This window comes from Gopherus evgoodei, chromosome 2 (assembly GCF_007399415.2).
Source record: "Gopherus evgoodei ecotype Sinaloan lineage chromosome 2, rGopEvg1_v1.p, whole genome shotgun sequence".
Lineage (NCBI taxonomy): Eukaryota > Metazoa > Chordata > Testudines > Testudinidae > Gopherus > Gopherus evgoodei.
Window position 1 is genome coordinate 186,245,723 of NC_044323.1, and position 20,638 is coordinate 186,266,360.

The 20,638-nt window shown below is 40.0% G+C and overlaps 1 protein-coding gene across 2 annotated transcripts in view; it reads left to right on the forward strand.

Moving 5' to 3' along the window:
- Positions 1-20,638, forward strand: part of CDKAL1 (CDK5 regulatory subunit associated protein 1 like 1) — a 654,086-nt gene that overhangs the window by 601,834 nt on the left and 31,614 nt on the right. For both annotated transcript variants that reach the window (XM_030552526.1, XM_030552527.1), the window contains 2 exons: positions 9,797-9,880; positions 13,693-13,857. In XM_030552526.1, the coding sequence (XP_030408386.1) occupies positions 9,797-9,880; positions 13,693-13,857 (249 nt within the window). The remainder of the gene's footprint in view (positions 1-9,796; positions 9,881-13,692; positions 13,858-20,638) is intronic.

Sequence of the window (20,638 nt, forward strand, 5' to 3'; positions counted from 1 at the left end):
ACTAAGGCTGGCTATGTCTAAACTTAAAACATGACAGCGGTACAACTGTAGGGCTGTAGATCAGGGGTTGGCAACCTTTCATAAGTGGTGTGCCAAGTCTTCATTTATTCACTCTAATTTAAGGCTTCGCATGCCAGTAATACGTTTTAACATTGTTAGAAGGTCTCTTTCCGTAAGTCTATAATATATAACTAAGCTATTGTTGTATGTAAAGTGAATAAGGTTTTTAAAATGTTTAAGATGCTTCATTTAAAATTAAATTAAAATGCTGAGCCCCCCGGACTGGTGGCCAGGACCTGGGCAGTGTGAGTGCCACTGAAAATCAGCTCGCATGCCACCTTCGCATGCCATAGGTTGCCTGCCCCCTGGTGTAGACTTTGGTTTATTTCCATAATATAAACAAGGCTTTAGTATGAGAACCTTGCCCCTAATGCAAAACATGGAATTTGCTAAAATGAAAATACCTAAGATCTTGTCCACCAACTTTTTTGTGTGTTTGTGAAGCTGTTAACCAAAAAATTCAATAAAATAAGACTGTGTATAGTTGCTTTAGCAACTGCCACATCATATAGTACTTGCATCACCTCTAGAATATGTAGAACATCTTAAAGAATTGCATTCAGTAATACTAGCCATGAGCGTGAGTAGTTTTTAATATTCTAATAAGAGGAAGTTAAAGGGATATAGCATTTTAAAGACTGAAATATCTGTAAGCTTGGTAGGCTCATTCCATCAGAGTCAGAGGTTTTTTTAAAAAAAATTTAAAGATCCCACAAAAGAGAATCTAGTATGGATGTAGTTTGCTAATATTTTACAAGAATTCGTTTAAAACTCCATCATAAGTTCCTGGAAATCACCTGAAACGGAAGGTTTCCTATGCTAATTTTTTATGACAAAACTGACATTTCCCCAAAGGCAACCCATTTACCAGTGCACATCTTTTCCATGTATGATGTTTCTGTTTGTGAATCATGCATCCAGATTTCAAGCATGAAGGGACCGGGGGTAGGGGGGAGAAATGCAGGACCACATGACACCTACATAACTTAACACCTTTTCTTTCATGTATACTACTTCTTTAGAGATTTGTACATGGTTTGGTGTCTTTTGTTGGATGACATGAAGAAATGAGGTAGTGGTTTTAATCAGAATTACATTAAAGCAATGGCTGAGGTGTCAGAGAGTGGATGTTCTAAACATTAATTCTAAACATAATACTTTGTGTTTCTGTAACAATGTTCATGAGTTAGTATTCATTATACTCTCTGAGCTATAGAAATATTATGATCCACCTTTACATATGTGGAAACTGAGGTGTGTAGAGGCCATCTAATCTACCCAAAGTCCTGCAGCAAATCAGTGGCAGAGCTGGGAACAGAACCCAGATCTCCTGCCTCCCAGTCCTGACCTTTAACCACATAGGCTGGGCTTACAATGGAGCGAGCCGAACAAGACAGACTGAAGTAAATTCCACATCTCTGAGAACTTTTTTTCATATGATTTCTTATGTGGTTAATCCAACTTGAAAATATAATTTGACAGAACTGATATAAAAATAAACTAAATTTCTGATTCCCTTTTAGAATAGAGGAGCAATGAAAAGGAACGAGAGCAAAACATACTTACAGAATTTAAAAGGAAGCAGTTACTTTAAGGACCAGTTGTCGTTTTTAGGTCACCGCTGACATCTCTGAATATAATTTTCATGTGAAGTACATGGCAGGGCTTGTATGTGCTTGAAGAAGCTACATTTTCACAGCAGGAGACCAAATCAGAATGAAGCACTCAGATGCAGGTGCACAGTAATAGAAACAGGCTGTTTACCCTGAAGCTTGAGTACTGGGCCAAGAAAGCAGACGCACTCTAGCTCCAGCTCTCTCTCTCTGATAGCTGTGCCAAAAGTATTCATAAGAGGACCAAATAATTGTTGTTCAGTTGTGTTTAATGAGATGCATTGCCCACTGTTCAGCGACTGAGGCACTTCCTTTTATTGTGCTAATTAGGTACTATTAGAGCTGGCTGTCCTTTACTTATACCTAATCCTTCCTGCTTGCTCATCCTCAAGCCAGGCTGGCAGAGGGTTGAAAGATGGAGGTTTATACTGCATGCATCTGTTGTATAAACCTGTTTTAAACTCTTAAATAGTGTAGCGGTAAGAGGCATAGTATGTGTAGCATGTGTGTACAGTCTGTGTACACATCACGGAAAATAAAATCATTGCAATTTAACATTTAGAGGTTGATCAGTCTAATAAAGCTAGTCTAAAAGTGCCTTATTTTTGGATCCTAAGCATGCCATTTTTGTTCATTTGAATTTACAATGAAATAAAATGTGAAATCTTGGTAAAGTTTGACTACTTTGCGCTTGGAATTCTAGCTTGTCCTAATGAGAGCTGGTACCTTGACTGTGCCCAAAGCTCTTATCAAAATAGCAAACAACCTGAAAAATGTAAGTAAGGAAAAATTACTGACTGATGTAAAGCATAAAATGGCAGCATTTTGCAGTGCTGGGGCTAAGCTGCCAAAATGATCTAATCAGTTTGGTGAGCTCAGTCGTGTCCAGTGTCTGTTTTTGTTTTTTAAATGCATGAAATTTGTTTCAAAATACAGCTTTCATTCTCTGTGTAAAAGGTTGGTGGTCTGTTTTCCTAAATAGTTAAATTCTTGTTTTAGTGCATAAGGCAGCATGCTCTGGAGGACTATGTATGGGACTAGGAAACTCCTCAGTTGTGGTCTTGATTCTAACACTTGTTCACTGTGAGGCCTTGGAAGTTTCACTTTAATCTCTGTTTCTTCAATTGTAAAATGGACATAGAGGTGTTGCTAGAATTAATAGGTTAATGTTGCATGATTCTGAAGATGCAAAGTCCTATGTGGGATTAATATTTTGGTGTTATGCAAATATAATTTATCATGCAAATATAATGCAGAAAACAACAAAGGGGAAATCCATCCATTCTGCCATCTGGAAGTGGCCAGCATTGATAACACCTCCCCCACACCCTCATCCCCGAAAGACAGAGGTCATCTTATAAGAGTTTTGAAAGGGAGGAAGTAGACACTTGTTGTTCAGGTCAGATTTATACACAGCTTCTGTACTAATTTAACTATGTTGGTGAGAGATGTGATTTTCTCAAAATAGTCAAATTTGTATAGCCGCCAGAGTTGTCACAGTTATATTGATATAAAGGTGCCTTATATTGATATAATTTATTTCTCTTCCCATATGATATTAATTATATTTCTATAAAGCATCTTTATACTGATATGATCATTATACTAATATAATTGCATCCATGCTGGGGGTTGCACCACTTGACCTATTCCACTTTCAAACTGAGATAGTTAAAGCAGTACAAAAATTGCATGTTGACAAGCTCCCGGAAAACACTGATGGTCTTTGTCAGAGGTTCTGACACCAGCTTTATAAATGGAGAAGTTGATGTCATACAAACTGGAGAAGCAGCACTGGATTGCAGAAAACAGAGGATGGCACTAGAGAGAGTGTGGGGAAACGTGGACTGAAGGAAAAAGGAACTTAGTATGTTTGGTCACACATTTCTATGGAGAGAAATTGTTAAGAAATCTTCGACATGTTGCCTTCATTCCTCATAGCTTTGTGCACGCACTTGCGCTCTCTCTTGTCGCCTGGCCTCCACCCACTGTAATGGGAAGAGTGAGCAGCTAAGATGCTTAAATGAATACCACAAAACGCTTAATTATAGTTCCTGAGAAATTTGGTCTCTACTGGCTAAAGATAATTTTGACCCCTAAGAAATAGATGCAATAATTTGAAAAAGGATTTAGGGGATGGGACCTAAAAATGCTCCTTTTGATGAACATCATTATTAAAATGTTTATTAATTATTTAAATATTGAGACATTAGAACAATTTACACTGAAAAGTAGGGGCATTCTAAACTATGTGTTGCTTAAATTAGTTTAGGCTTTCTGGTAAAGAGGGCTAAAATATTCTTACATCTCTTTATCAGAATACTCTGTTATCACAACAAAAGCTTGCGGTAGAATTTCTGTTAACTGTTAGTATTTCAAAATACCATATACAAAGGAAACTTTTTTTTCCCCTATGGGATCTAAACTCTGTCAAAACCATTGCTCTGTAATTTTGGGGGTCAAAGGGCCTGATCCAAGTGCCACTGAAGTCAACAGAGAGACATTCACTCACTTCAGTGGAAATTGGATTGAACCCTACCAAGATTTTGTCAGTGTAAGTCACTGAAGAGGTCTATCAGTAACTTTCTTTGCAGTATATTATAAGGCCTAGTTTTATGACAGCATTATACAACATACAGAAATGCAGGCGTTCTTAAAACCTTTCTAAAAACTACTTTTAGCCCAAGAGAGGCTGTTTAGACATCCCCACCCCCCAAAAAAGCACAGCTTTGCATGAGCCTGAGAAAAGAAGAATGCATGAACAGTCAGAAGAATTACTGTATTCCCTGAAGAGCATGCATCACATGCTCTGGCTGTTGTGAGTGATTAATCAAAATGGAAAGGTTATAATTTTCATTTATTAAATAAGAATAGGACCATATATTTTTTCCAAGTGTAATTACAGTCGTTCATTGCTGACATTACACTGCACTAATTAGTCTAAAGGGATATATGGGGTCAGTCTTTTGCAGTGACACTAGAAATATTATTTCATTGTTTAAGGTCAGAACCTTGTCTTTAACATATTCCGAGCAGCTTTGATAAAAACTGATCTGACTAAAGCAAAAAAAGATGTTTGACGTTTCCCACCATTTATTCATTTTAGAGAACCGGTCAGCTGAAAAAATTGCATTTTATGATATTCAAAAAAGGAAAAGCTTAGTTACAAAATTATTGTGTCACAGTTTATTGTAGGATGAACAAAAATGATATGTAAGTTTATTGAAATAATTTGATTACCTGGTATGAAATTTATAAACTGCTTGGCAACTGTTGTGTGTATTAGAGGGATTATAGCAGTAGTGCTTATTGAACTCTCTGTGCATACAGTGTAACTGAGAAATTAGCATTTGTCTCACACAAAATGTCCGGCAGGTCTGCTACTGCTGCTGTTGCTATTTTTCAAACTGTCTGCAGGAAACAGTGAAATCCTGCTCCAGTAAGATTCCTGAAGTCTTTCTAAGCCAAAACTCCAGGACAAATATTTAGTTCCAAATATTGGGTAAGAATTGTTCCTGAGTAAGTTGCAGAGTCATTTTCTAGACTCCAGAAGTCAGCTTTCACATATACTTTTGAAAATAGACAAGAGGAGAAAAACAATAATAAAAAATACTTATTTTCATTTATGAGTACATACGTGAAAAGGCAGCAAAGATGACTGTTATGACTTCTGGCTTGTTATCCACATATTTAAATCTTTCAAAGGAGAGGTAAAACTGAGTATTCACAGTGTCTTGGACAAGTTTCAGTTTTGCTAGCTACACTCTACCTACTTATATTTCTCCTTTATTATAAACGGAATACACTGTGCTCATTTTCTGTCTTAAAATGATATGTGATCATGTAATGCTGTAGTTCCCATATGTTCAGCAACATAACTGATTAAATACAACTTTGTATTTTCTCCTCTCTTTCCCATGTTCTCTAGAATTTTGAACATATTAATTCTATGATTACCCCGTGGATCAAAGGGGCCTATGTTCATTGTGCCCATGTATGCTCTTGACAGCCTTGGTCAGAACAGCTGGCAATGCATGTATGAAAAAGCCACGGCTTATTTCAAATGAACAAAACCATTGTGTTCTCTACTAAATGATCAAAAACTTTGTGTTCTCTACAATCATTTTTCACATATGAATAGTGATGCTTTTCCCCCTCCAACTAACGATGTCTAGCTCTGCCTTATAACTTTTTAAGTAGATTTATCTGTTAGCACAGACATTCTTAATTACAGCAACAAAGATTACTTTCAGTTCCTTCATTCCTCTGCATTTATTCCCAAGAAGTTGCCCACTCAGACAACAGCTGCCATCCTGAAGGCTTTGGCTTTCCTTTGGGCTGATGTTATTCACATATGTTATCCTTTGACTGCAGTCTCTTGTCCAATTTCTCTTCCGCTGCTGTCCTTTTTGCACTGCACCTGTCCATCCCACTCTCTCAAGGTATGATAAGAGGGTCCCAGAAGGAGCATTCATATGACTCCAGCTGGAAATCCTATAGCTCAGCCTTGTCTTGTACCCAAGGAAACAGAATGCTTACTAAACCACCTGGCATATGTGAGGTAGTATGAGAACGTTAAGCAATTGGACTGGAACTGCCAATACCCAGCAGAAGTTGGAGTAGGTTGATGTTGCTGTGGTGATATATCAGTATATTTTGACAGTAAGTTACGATGTTGGTAAACATTGCAATACAATGTCAGGACATGAGTGACTGGTCATTTTTGACCTTCAGTGCCATACAATGGCAAAGGGTTGCCCCCAAAATGAGTACTGCTGGTCTGAAGCTTCCTCCCACTCTTTACAAAAATATGTACTGTGGGCCCACTTCCTGCTATAGTACTGCAAACCCATTCTGGATTGCCTTGGCATCTTAAAATCATTGCCAGAAATTTCATGGAGACAACAGCTTATGTACCAAATGACTGGAGGATAGCTAATGTGATGCCAATTTTTAAAAAGGGCGGCAGAGGTGATCTCAGCAATTATAGGCTGGGTAAGACTAACTTACTGGGCAAACTGGTTGAAACTATAGTAAAGAACAGAACTGTCAGACACATAGATGAACATTATTTGTTGGGGAAGAGTCAGCATGGTTTTTTGTGCAGGGAAATCATGCCTCACCAATCTACTAGAATTATTTGAGGGGATCAACAAGTATGTGGACAAGAGAGAATACAGTGGATATAGTGTACTTGGATTTTCACAAAGGCTTTGACAAGGTCCCTCACCAAAGGCTCTTATGCATAGTAACCTGTCATGAGATAAGAGGGAGGGTCCTGTCATGGATCAGCAACTGGTTAAAAGATAGGAAATAAAGTGTAGGAATAAATTAGCAGTTTTCAGAATGGAGAGAGGTAAATAGTGGTGTCCCCCAGGGATCTGTATGTACTATTCAACATATTAATAATGATCTGGAGATAGGAGTAAACAGCGAGGTGGCAACATTTCCAGATGATACAAAACTACTAAAGATAGTTAAGTGCAAAGCAGACTGCAAAGAGCTACAAAGGGATCTCAAAAACTGGGTGACTGGGCAACAAAATGGCAGATGAAATTCAACATTGATAATGGCAGAGTAAAGCATAGTGGAAAACATAGTCCCAACTACACATATAAAATGATGGGTTCTAAATTAGTTGTTACCACTCAAGAGAGAGCTCTTTGAGTTATTGTGAATAGTTCTCTGAAAATATCCACTCAGTGTGCAGTAGCAGTCAAAAAAAGCAAACAATGTTGGGAATCCTTAAGAAAGGGATAGATAAATAAGACAGAAAATATCATATTGCCTCTATGTAAACCCATGGTATGCTGACATCTTGAATACTGTTTGCAGATGTGGTCGCCCCATCTCAAAAAGGCTATATTCTAATTGAAAAAGGTACAGAAAAGGGCAGGAAAAATGATTCAGGGTATGGAACAGCTTCTTTGTGAGGAGAGATAAGATTGAGACTTTACAGAGATGACTAAGTGGGTATTTGATAGAGGTCTATAAAATCATGACTGTGTGGAGAAAGTAAATAAGGAAGTGTTATTTACTCCTTCTTAGAACATAAGAACTAGGGGTCACCCAATGAAATTAGTAGGCAACAGGTTTAAAACAAACAAACGAAGGTTTTCTTCATACGACGCACAGTCAGCCTGTGGAACTCTTTGCCAGAGGATGTTGTAAAGGACAAGACTATAACAGGGTTCAAAAAAGAACTAGATAAATTCATGCAGGCTAGGCCCATCAGTGGCTATTAGCCAGGGTGGGCAGGGATATTGTCCCTAGTCTCTGTTTGCCAAAAGCTGGGAACAGGCGACAGGATGGATCACCTGATTGCCTGTTCTGTTCATTCCTGCTGGGGCAGCTGGCATTGCTCGCTGTCGGAAGACAGGATACTGGGCTAGATGGACCTTTGGTCTGATCCAGTATGGCCGTTCTTATGTAAGAAGGGGAAGTGTTCCCTATAATCTTATTGCACTGACAGTTGTTTCCAGTGGCCTTTAGACATGCACTTGTAAAACCCTTCTGGGGATTTGAATTGGATAATTGTTACACTGAGAGAAAAATAGCATGGAAAATTTGGGGACGTGGTATTGTTACATTACATCTTTTTTACTAAAACTTTAATTCTAGCATTATTTGTAATTACAGAATTCTCTGCGAACCATTGATAAATACTTAAACTGTGTTGTAAATAACTCTCAAACATTAAAATGTGTACAAACAAGCACAGTTTTCTCCCTGTAGGAGTCTCTGTATCATAGTCTCTACCAGCTCTTAATCCATGATTATTTCTACTAATTTTTAGAGAAGATCCAAAAATTATGTTTAGTGTGTTTTTTCTTCACTACTTGAACTGTGTAAATTCAATCAGTTTATCTGGGTCTTTCTAGCTTTCTCAAAGTGATTGTTTCATAGAAGGACCTCACAGTTTTTGTGTAACAGCCATTTCTCAGATGTGGTGGAAGTGATTTTTCTTTCTTTGACAAGTGGTCTTTAATGGAGCTTTGTTTACATATACTAAATGCTTAAAAGCTAGAACATGTTGACGAGTTTCAAAATGGAGGATAAGAATAAAAGCAATTAACAAATTCAGTTTGCTGAGAAGCAGTAATTCGAAGAATGCATTTGTCAAACCACTCATTCAGACACCTCTGAACTTTGAGAAAATTCAAGTCTTGATCTATACTTGATTACTCAGGCCTATCTCTAAATACACTTGGCTCCCCATGCTCAACTTTTTGGCAATGTCATAAAATATGATTGGTGCCTTTTAAAAGATATTATTCACAATGGGCCATAGTTGGAGATAATAAATATGTGATAGCTTTTTTTTTCCAGTGATTATGCTCCCTTGAATGTTGTTGAATCTGTGTGTTTTTTTAAAAGATTTCCTTCTCATAGTCAGTCATCTTAATCCAGGAGTGAAAAACTGTGATGACTACACCTATTGCCATGGGAACGAATATGATGTCACAAATACAGCATTGTGATATTGCTGCGGAGGGAGGAGGAAGATGGGCTGTGAAGGAATAAACCATTTTTGTTTTGTGTAGAAAATGTGGTTAAAGAATTCTGAAAAATGTGAAAGGTGTATGGACTTGTTTTGTCTTGGTATATCTGGAGGTTTTCCACAGTATCACAGTTCCTCATCACTCACAGATGGTTATTACTATTTCATTGTATCATTATGAAATGTCAACAAATTTGGATCTGGCAGCAGCCTGTGTCTAGCTCATTTTTACAAATTATTGCAAATAATACAGAAAGCTGCTTTGTTTGCTTTTGTGAGGTTGTGGACAAAGGTGTATGTCAAAATTATTTTGATTTCTGACACCCTATTCATAATGAGTGAAAAAATCAGATTGACTTTTTGCATTAAAGTTTCACATTTGAACAACGTGTATATATATATACACACCATGCATTTTCAAACTGTGTTAATTTCATGTAATCAAATGGTCAGTATTATCTTACAGGCAGTTTAATGTATTTAATTTTCTTGTTTTAGCGGCTAAATTAGCCAAAGGCACTCTGTTAAATTCAAGAGGAAGTTTCTAGAGGCATTCTCCTTCAGGGAGTATTTTATGGGTTTTACTCTCAGACTCAACTCTTTTTATCTTTCTATTTTCCAGGTTGGTGAGAAACAGAGAGTTCTGGTAACAGAAGACTCTTTTGATTGCCAGTTTTACGTAGCTCACAATCAATTTTACGAGCAGGTACTGTAAAATAAACAAACAAAATTAAAATCTCAATAATTTTCTTCTTACTTTCTGGTAATCTCCCTAAACAAGGCCAACAGTAAAAGTGCTACAGTTCAAAAGAAAGGCAAAGGAGAAAATGCTGCCTACCAAGAGGGGTACAACTATCTAGACTCATTAATGAGAGATTCTGGATCGTGGTGTTTTGTAGCTGTGAAAATACCATAAATGAATTAAAAAATACCTAATGGATATTTGTGTACATGAATACACATAAAAACTGATAATTTTCAGGAATCTTTGAGAGAGCACTTCTGGATGCTGCAATTTGGAAAAGTCTTTGTTAAAAAAGAACAGAAAAAAGGCAAGAAAGATCTTGATTCAGAAGGAAGTTTTACCTCTCATGTTTAGACTCATAGCACTTCAGTCTTAAATATATGCAATTTGTTTTTAAGTATTTGTTTGCAAATGAAACCCTTCCACGTAGAACACAACGCTTCTGAACTACAATACCCGCCTCACAAAATTATCAGCATTACTTTAATGCAGATAATGTGTTAATCTAGTTTTCTTGCAATTGTCTGTATTTCATTTAGTTTTGCAAAAAAAAAAAGGGTAAGCTAGTATTCCTTTCTTTTACTGCCATATAACATTGCAAGCACCTGTCTAATTTTTTGCATAGTGTATGGAAGATCTCTTTCAGCATTGTGTCACCTTCAACCTTGGGTGCCTTACAGTGCTTTGCTGCTGTAGATCCCAGCCTGGGTTTCGCACAGTAAGCCTATAAGCATGCAGGTCACACCCCGAGTGTCTGTGTACTACATAGCCCTCACTTACAGCTCTAACCCTAGCAGCCTGTCTACAGCCCCAATGATTTTCACCAGCCCTGGTTACAACCAGCAGGGTGATTCCAACACACTCCCAGTCCTGAATTTCCCCAGAACCGTGTGTCCTGAAGTGTTCAGCCCTCACTTGGACCATTCAGAGAAATAATAAGGTTCATTGCTGCTTTAAAGAGACAAAAGCACATTACAGCTTATTATCTTAAGGGCGGGGGGGAATACAACCTTCCCTTCAAGCACCACACTGAGATGGTTTATAGTAAAAATAAAACACATTCATTAACAAAATATAGGTGTTCGAATTTAAGGAAAGAAGATAGAGTTACAAGTAAAATGCTTTCTAGTGGCTAAGACTTGACTTAACAAGCTGCAGTCTTTGTTCAAAGTACATAAGTACATTTCTTTCCAGTCTTCTTTTTGGCCACCTGTGAGTAGCACAGAAGCACAAAGCACTGGTTTCTCTTATCTTCATAGGTAAAAGATCTTTGCCTAAGCAAGTTTCTTACTCAGTTTCCATAGACTTCAGCCCCCCCCCCCCCCCCCCCGGTTGAATTATCCATCTTTCTCAGCTTGCAAGAACTCTGTTCCCTTGTCTCTCTCTAATGATAGATACCAAAGATGGCTTCTGTCTTTCTCATATCTTCCAAAGTTCATTTACCTTTTTGCAAGAGGCAGGATGACTTGCTGCTGCTGTTTTGCTTTCTGTGGGATTCCCTTGTTTGTAAATGGACTTCCATAGTTTTGATTCTACCATACTTAATGTACATAGAAGACAGATAAATAGCTGTGCCATTCCCTCCTGTATGAGAGAGACCTTTTTCTTCCTTTGTTTGGACACAGACTGTAAATCCTAATATCAATGAATATCTATAATTCCTTATGTAGTGTTAATACATACATTTTACAGTAATATTTATCAGCTTGTCATGGGCTTTCATAGAATGTCATTCAATAAGCTTTTATAATAATTATATTGTATACAATTAGTTGATTCAATTGCTTATGACTTAAAGTTCAGACCCTCTGTTTTTATAGCCCAGAGAAAGTTTCTTTTCCCTGGTGAAAACTGTCTCCACTCCCCCTTGTTAGCTTTGTATACCTAGATCTAGGACAGACCTGTTTACTAACTCCCCTTGATATGCCTGGTTTAAATACACTTTAGTCATAAACCCAGCATATATCCATAATTCTTAATACACACTGTGTACACACATCGTTTTTAAATACATAAGAAGCAGGAAGCCTGCCAAACAATCAGTGGGGTCACTGGCTGATTGAGGTGCTAAAGTACTCAAGAAAGACCAGGCCATTGTAAAGAAGCTAAAGGAATTCTTTGATACAGTTTTCACTGCAGATGATGTGAGGGAAATTCTCACACCTGAGCCAGTCTTATTATGTGAGGAATTATATTATTCTGAGGAAATGACCCAGATTCAGGTGTCAATAGAGGTGGGTTTGGAACAAATTGATAAATTAAACAGTAATAAGTCACCAGACTAGGTGGTATTCACCCAAGAGTTCTGAAGGAACTCAAATCTGAAATTGCAGAATTACCAACTGTGGTATGTAACTTATCACTTAAATCAGCCTCTGTACCAGATAACTGGGGAATAACTAATTGATGGCAATTTTTTTAAAATAAACGCTACAGAGGCAATCCTGGTAATTACAGGCCCATAAGTCTAACTTCAGTACCAGGCAAATTGGTTGAAACTATAGCAAAACGCAGAATTATCGGACTCATAGATAAACATGATATGTTGGGGAAGAGTCATCATGGCTTTTTAAATCATGCCTCACCAATCTATTAATATTCTTTGAGGGGTCAACAAACATGTGGACAAGGGTGATCCAATGGATATAGTGTATTTAGACTTTCAGAAAGCCTTTGACAAGGTCCCTCACCAAAGACTCTTAAGAAAAGAATCACGGGATGTCTACACTGCAGTGTAAGCCCAAGGTTAGTAGAACTCAAACTTGCAGGCCCTGGGTTTCTTAACCTAGGGCTTGAGTGTCTACACACATTTGTAACCCAGGTTAGGAGTTGCTGAACTCTGGAGCCTGGGGCTCCAGATTCTACACTGCATTATGTAGGCCCGAATCCATCCACCTATATCCGAAACTTTCTAGCATCCTCCCAAAATGTGGCCGCTCTAGCCCTTTGTTCATGGTGCAGTGTAGCAAAACTTGATTGTCCACCAAACTTGACTGTCCAGAGGACAAAAAAAGTTGACCCATGGAATTGTGGAATTCTTTTGGCAGACTTGCAGAGCATGAGTCCAGTGGTGCTGCACCTATACTGCAAAGCAAGAGGGCTTGACTGCTGGGTCCTGGCTTGACTGAAACTCAGACCCTCCACCTCCATGGAGTCCTGGGACCCTGGGTCTGAGCCCTGAGTTACTGCAATTTATGTGAAGATGGAAGTGGGGGTTAAGCCTGAGCCTGAGTGCAAACCCCGGGCTTATGTTGAAGTGTAGACATACCCCAAGAGGCCACAATCAAGATATGGCTGAGGCTCTGTATAAACACATATGGACATTGTTTATGCTATGAAGATCTTACAGCTGAAGAACCAATAGGTTATCGTGTAATAAAGAGATGAAAAAAGAAAGAGTTAGAGACATGTAGTAGAGTTATCTTGAGCAAGTAACCTTCGGAGGTGTTTGGATTTGATTCCTGATCTAAATTTTGCAGCTCACACCCACCTCTTTTGTCTGCAAAAGGTATTACTCAGGCAGTTAAGCCTAGTTAAAAAGAGCAGACCTAATGCTGAATAGCTCTTTAAGAGTACAAATGGGAGATATTACCAAACAGAGATGTTTTTTAGGGGGAAGTAGAACATGTAGGTGAACGAGATTTGAGTTTTTCAGGTTTCACACTGACCTTTCACCAAAATTCTGCTTTCTGAATGAAATCTGTGGTGACTTGAGTCTTAAGAAATTCACCATAGGAAATGTGCCTGTACCATCTGAACAATTTCTTTTAAAGGTTCTCGTGCCAAAGGACCCTGAATTCATGGGTAAAATGGTAGAAGTGGACATTTATGAAGCAGGGAAACATTTTATGAAGGGGCGGCCACTGTTAGATGCCAATGTGTTTACTCCATCCATCACCAGACCGCTAGCAAAAGGAGAAGTTTCCGGTATAACAGAGGTGAGTAAAAGACATTTTCTGCTTTACTACACCAGTAAAACAGCAGCTGTTCAAGAATAATGATTCCAGGCTCTGTTTCTGTTTTCATTGATAGTTCCCTTTTTATGTATGTATGAAGTTTTAATCTTCTGACAGTTTGAAATCTGAATTTAAAAGATGTTTTTGCTAATGCCCATAGCTTTATTTTTTTTGCCCGTAAAGACAATAATAAACTTGTTTCTTGTTGCAGGATGTAACATGAGGAAAGAAATTATTAGCAGGGAAAAGATTCAACACCAGTGACTTTTATAATCTAGTATATTTCTAACCTAGTAAACTTTAGGAAGGAATTCTATATTTTTCTTTACCAAACTATTTGTAATATAGAATACATTAATTTTAAGCCTGTATTAAAATACCTCAATGTACATCTTTCCAGAGGTTCAGATTCCACCAGTGGAGAGAAGTATTGTATACTTCTAACATATTCAGTCGAAGCTAGACAGCTGATTTAGTCGTGCAGAGAACATATTTTTTTTCTTTTTTTAAAAGTAACTTTATCCTGTATTTTATTCCTTGGCAAATATGGCAGTTTACCAAGTGTTCTCTTACATGTCATGGAGATCCTGTTGTAAAAGCTGATGGAGTGTGAAATGAGAATGTGTATCACATTTCTAGGCATCATTTCATGTCTTTTCTCCAGCAGAATTGTTAGGAGCTCCAAAAATATATGTAGCCGTAGTTTAATATGCGGAAGAAAGATACCTGATAATTTATTTAATCACCTTGCTGCTTTTTACTTTTTACAGTAAATTGTAGACAAGTATTAATAAGAAAAAACATTTCAGTCATTGTTACAGTGTGAGAAGGTTGTTTTAAAATGGACTCTTGTAGACTAATGCTCAGATAAGTTAGAATGATACCTTGAAGAGGTTTGGCTGTGGAAACACAGTACAACAGTGTAATAAATCTGTACATACAGTAATGTGTTTGACACATCATGAAACATAAGGAATAACTGGTTGTGTGTGTGTGTGTTGGGTTTTCGGCTTGGCATAGGACTATTAAGGGAGTAAGCAGCCAAAATCTCAAAGTGTCTGTACTTAACTACTTAAACACAGCTGGTTTTTTCATCACATTTTTTAAAAATAATCCACTGGAACAGAACCAGAGCTGTCATTAAGCTGAGTAAGTGCTGCCAAAAGCTTGTAGCATGGGAATGAGCAGATTTGAATGCCGACTGATATTTTATATGTTAAAAGAGAGGGAAAAAAAAGTATTAGAACCAACATGATTCAAATGGTTTCAAAACAACTGCGGAGATACAAGCAAGGTGCAAAATTCTCAAGTGATGTGCTACTACCATATGACCAGCTCCTGTACTGTCCAAATGCAAGGCAACAACAGGGATATGAAACCCTAAATGGCTTTCATAACTTTTTTTGGCTGATTGAGTTTCTTCCTTTGAAGAGTCGTATTACTTATAGTTTCTTTATTGGACATGTTAAGAAAAGATGGCAGGACCTAGATCTGTAACTACCTGTGTCATCTGACAGTTTTTAACCAGACTTCAGACATTTTCTACTTCCTGCAGTTAGTTCAGCATTTCCCACTAACGGATGTTTCTCTAATACTCAGGAGATGATTCTGGTACTTTCTTTACATACTCTGCTAGGAAATACATAGGATGGCACTCTGGTGTTTTTTTTTCCTTATTGATTTTACACCTCTACCTCGATATAACGCTGTCCTTGGGAGCCAAAAAATCTTACTGCGTTGTAGGTGAAACAGCGTTATATCGAACTTGCTTTGATCCACCGGAGTGCACAGCCTTCCCCCCTCCCCCCGAGCACTACTTTACTGCGTTATATCTGAATTCGTGTTCTATTGAGTCGTGTTATATCGGGGTAGAGGTGTACTTGGAAGAAAAGATACTCTTAATAATTATTATTAGGGTTAGATGTTTGGCAAAAAATTGAGGGACAATTTTTTTCCCCCACAGATCAGCTTGAGCAAACCAATTCTAGCTCAGAATTTTTGTGCAAAAACTGCATGGCAGCCATCTTTGATGTCTTTGGCTTATGGAAAGAAAACAGATGTATGTTTGACTGTGTGTTGTTCTTTACATTTATAATACGTTATATTCATATGTATGCACACAACAGATTAGGGGAATGGACACAGCTGGTAAAAAATATATTCTGATTCTGCCTCTGGAAGTGGAACAGGGCTCTGCAGTATTGCCAACCTCAAGAGATCAAAAATCATGAGATTGACTCCCAAAATCATGAAGGTTTTTTGTTTTTTTTTTTAATCAGGTCATGTTTTTAGTGCATCTTTTGTCTCAACTCACTTCTTCTTTTCTGCCAAAGTCTGTGTTAATTTCTGGTCGAAAAGTCAACTTTTAATGCACACAAATGTGGACACCTCTCTCTGGCTGCTGACGTGGAGACTCCACTTACTTTCCTTGACCCTAAGATAGAGGAACAGCCATTCATTTCTTATTATTGTTTTGATTCTCTCCCCTTCTAGTTTATTTTCTTTGATAAAAGAAAGAGTGGATGGTAAATAGCTTGAGAACCACTGACCTACTTAATGTATCATGACTCATATATAGAACTTATAATATTTTTTAGGATTGATGAGTTACATATATATATTAATTAAAGAACTTTACATTAATTCCTGCTTTCTGAATTTAGCTTAACAGCATGTGGATAAGTATGTCACGAGGGGGTCTTAGACAAAAATGAACATTGTACATTGTATGCAACAGCATAAGAGAAATATGCGTCTGCATATGTAATACTGCAATAAAAGAACAGATGACATTCACAAGTAAGTATGAAATAACTCATCAGTGTTAGCTAATGGGCAGTTGACCAGTAACCAGCCTCCTCAGGGAGCACAGTGTTATGTAATGTCTCTTCAATTAAATATTTTTTAAAAAGAAGTGTTATAAGTATTTGTAATATTCCAAAATTGACAGTGTTTCAATGCAAGGGCTTATTCATATAAGTGATAATATCACAGTAAAAACAATGTGGGCTTGGTTTAGACTTCTGCAAGAAGCAGCACTTCCCAGACTTCCCACCCAAACTTTTCTGCCCCTGAGACTGGGCCTCGCTCCCCACCCATGCTGGCTCTATTTCCCCCTGCTCCGGACCCCCTTGCCACAACCCTTTCTTCTTCTTCAAGTGATTGCTCATGTGTATTCCACAATAGGTGTGCATGCTCGCCACATGCACCAATGCCGGAAGTTTTTCCCCTTAGGTGAGCACCTCAGTACCCTTAGCTGAGCACCTCAGCGACCCCTGGAGTGGTGCCTCCATGGCGCAGTATAAGGAGCGCTATGCATTCCTCCCCCACTCCCCCCAGTTCCTTCTTGCCGCCAGTGAAGGTGCTTTGGAACTGCTCTGTTCCAGCTTTGCTGTAGCTCGTCCCCAAAACTGCTTGTTCATTCAGTGTATGTGTACCTGTAGTTATTTAGTTAGTTTAGTTAGTTTTGTTTAGTAGAGCGCCTGGGCCAGGGCATGCTCCGCTCCCCGGGTTTTAAGTTATGCGACACTTGTAGGTGATCTCTGCCACTGAGTGATCCGCACACAAACTGTCTGTGCTATTTGGGGGAAACCCAGCTTAGCGATTGCTGCAAGATTTGCAGGTCGTTTAAGCCTCAGACCAAGAGAGAAAGGGACATTAGGCTCCAGTCTATTCTGGTGGTTGACACTGATCCCAGCTCCGGCGCACCACTCCAAGTCAGCACCGGGCCTCACGGTGTCGGTGTGTGGTGACCCTTTGGCACCATCGACCAGTTGGCACTGCTCCTCGTCCATGGGGCACTCCAAGAAGGCTAGAAATACGCCTTCTTTGCCATGGCCCGGAGTAAACCCAGGACAGAGGCTAGACCCATGTCTGGCAGTCCTCGATCCCCACTGGCCTCTAGGCCTCCGGTACCAGGAACACCACCGATGTCGGCCCCGCGCTCTAGAGGCAAGCTGCCACTGTGATCTCTGCAGTCGCCCCCGGCTCGGTACCAGTCTCAGTCGAGCATTCCCGACACCATTCTCCGCCCAGCGACCTGTCAGGGCAAAGTCAACGTGGATCCCCCTCAACGCCCACCAGACCGTCTGGTTGGGTTCTGTCCAACTGAGACTCTTGGCACCGCTCTGCCTTGAGGAGCGAAGACTGACAGGACTGAGGCAGACATCATGTCGTCTCAGAGAGGTTATCACCACTGGTCACGGCACGGACATGGGCTTCATTCCCGTTTGGTGTCCTGCTCCAGGACCCTGCCATGGCTCCGTCTCCGCACCCTGAGCATCAATCGCCAGCGTCTCGCTGTCGTGGGTCCACCGGTCAGAGCCAATCGCAGAGCAACTGTTACTGATGGTACTAGTCCTCCAGCCAGGCCAAACAACTGGCTCTGCTGGTGCCACAGCAGGTTCAGTGGCACTGGGCCCTTTGGCTGGCCCAATGGTACCAGTGGGAACGGTGGCCCCCAACGCAGCCCCCAGTGGGGGCTTGCTTGGTGGTCGGAACCTCAGAAGGACCATCGGCCTCCCTCTCCAGACCTCCGAGGAAGGAGTCGGCGGGATGTACCTAACCTCCGAGCCCCTATACACGGTGTTTCTTAAGGATAAGGTCCGGCTCCGCCCACACCCTTCATTCCTCCTAAAGGTGGTCTCTGCCTATCACATGGGTCAGGACATTTTTCTACCAGTCCTCTGCCCCAAGTCCCATGCATCCAGTGAGGAGCGCCTCCTCCACACTGGAAGTGAGACGGGCTCTGGCGTTCTACCTGGAGCGGACTAAGACATTCAGAAAGTCCTCGCAACTGTTCATCGCCTCAGCCGAGCGCATGAAAGGTCAGCTGAACTCCGCTCAGCAGTTCTCCAACTGGACCACTTCGTGCATCTGTACCTGTTGTGACCTGGTGGGAATCCCTTCGCCACCAATTGTGAAGGTGCACTTGACTAGGGTACAGACCTCATTGGTGGCCTTTTTAGCCCATGACCCCATTCAGGACATTTGCAAGGTTGCCATGTGGTCTTCAGTTCACAGATTCACTTTGCACTGCGCGATCGTCTCCCAAACCAGGGATGATGCCGGGTTTAGCAGGGCTGTACTCTGTCACGAGAGTCTGTGAACTCTTACCCACCTCCAATAGTTATAGCTTGGAATCACCTATTGTGGAATACACATGAGCAATCACTCAAAGAAGAAAAGAGAGTTACTTTTTCTGTAACTCATGTGCTTCGAGATGTGTTGCTCATGTCTATTCCACATCCCTCTCTCCGTCCCCTTCGTTTGAGTTGTCTGATAAGAAGGAACTGACGGTGTGGGAGTGCACAGTGCCCCTTATACCACACCATGGAGGCACCACTCCAGGGGTCACTGAGGCGCTCTCCTATGGGTACTGCTAGGGGAAATACTTCCGGCACGCACACCTATTGTGGAATAGACATGAGCAACACATCTCGAAGAACACCAGTTACAGAAAAGGTAACTGTCTTTTCGTTCCTCCGCACATCCCACTTTACCTTATTCCCCCAAATCTGCCTCCCCACTGCCCTTCCCCCCCATCCTCCCCATCCACCTTTCAGTGTCTCTACTGCTCCTCACAATTCCCTGTGTCCTGTCTAGCCTCATGAACCATACAGTGGCAGTCATTTTGCCTGTGGCCTGGCTTCAGTCTCAGTGAAAACAGTGAGCGGTAGTAGCTCACTTTATTAAGGGCAGCCTCACTGTCACATGCAACAAGACTGTAGGGACCTGGCAGCCATCTTGCTGGCTTCAGCCCCATTGACAGTAATAGGAGATAATTACCATATTGAATAAGAGAAAATTCATGGGTGGACAGCTTTTCGTCATGTTTTGATCATAAAAAAATACCTCAAAATCTCTACAGTTGCAATAAAATGAGGTGAGTTGGCAATACTAGACTGTACCAGTTTTTGAAAGAGGAAGTGCAAAACTCATGCATTTTTATTAGTTTTTCCACAATTGCAACAAATTAACAGTATGTGGGATGGAGGAGAAATTTTAAATGATGCTTGTACAAAAATTCAAACTTACAGCTCTCTTCCCTCCTTCCTGCCCAACCCCTTCCACACACAAACAGGCTAAGCCAGTTTTGAGGTTCCAAGGAGCTGGCAGCTGTACGATGGTAACCAGCTGCCAGATGGTTCTTTTATGAGCCATCAGACTGCTGTCACTCAGCATAACTCTCTCTTAGACAGCCAGAAGTTCTTGTAGTTAGAAGCCAGTACCTTGCAACTGACAATACAAGCAGCTGAGATACCTAGGGGATTTGAGGTAGATATACATACAGTGTCACCAGTATTGGGCCCTCTTCTGCTTCTGTCAGTGGTCCTCTCATTGCAAACTTCTCTTCTCATCCTTCCACTGTCTGTTGGGATGGAGCAGGTTTTCAAGATGGCAGCCATTTGAAGACTCATCTGAATTTAAATTTAAATATAGGCATTGTGGAGCAAGAGGAGTGAGTAAGAAGGATACAGATCCCATATCAGTGAAGCACTTAAGCAGGTACTTATGTCCATTCCTATTCAGCAGAGCACTCAAGCACATGCTTTAACTCCCAGATAAGTCAGTGAGACTTCAGTACATGCTTTAAAGTTAAGCACATGCATAGTGCTTTGCTGAATAGGAAGGAGTGCTGACTTAGGGCCATGACAGTGGTGATTGATGGTTAAGGATATTACAGTGCAGTAGCAAAGTGAATATGTTCTCCATAGTGTACCATAAGCATTATTTAGTGTTATAGTCACTGTTTCAATGGACC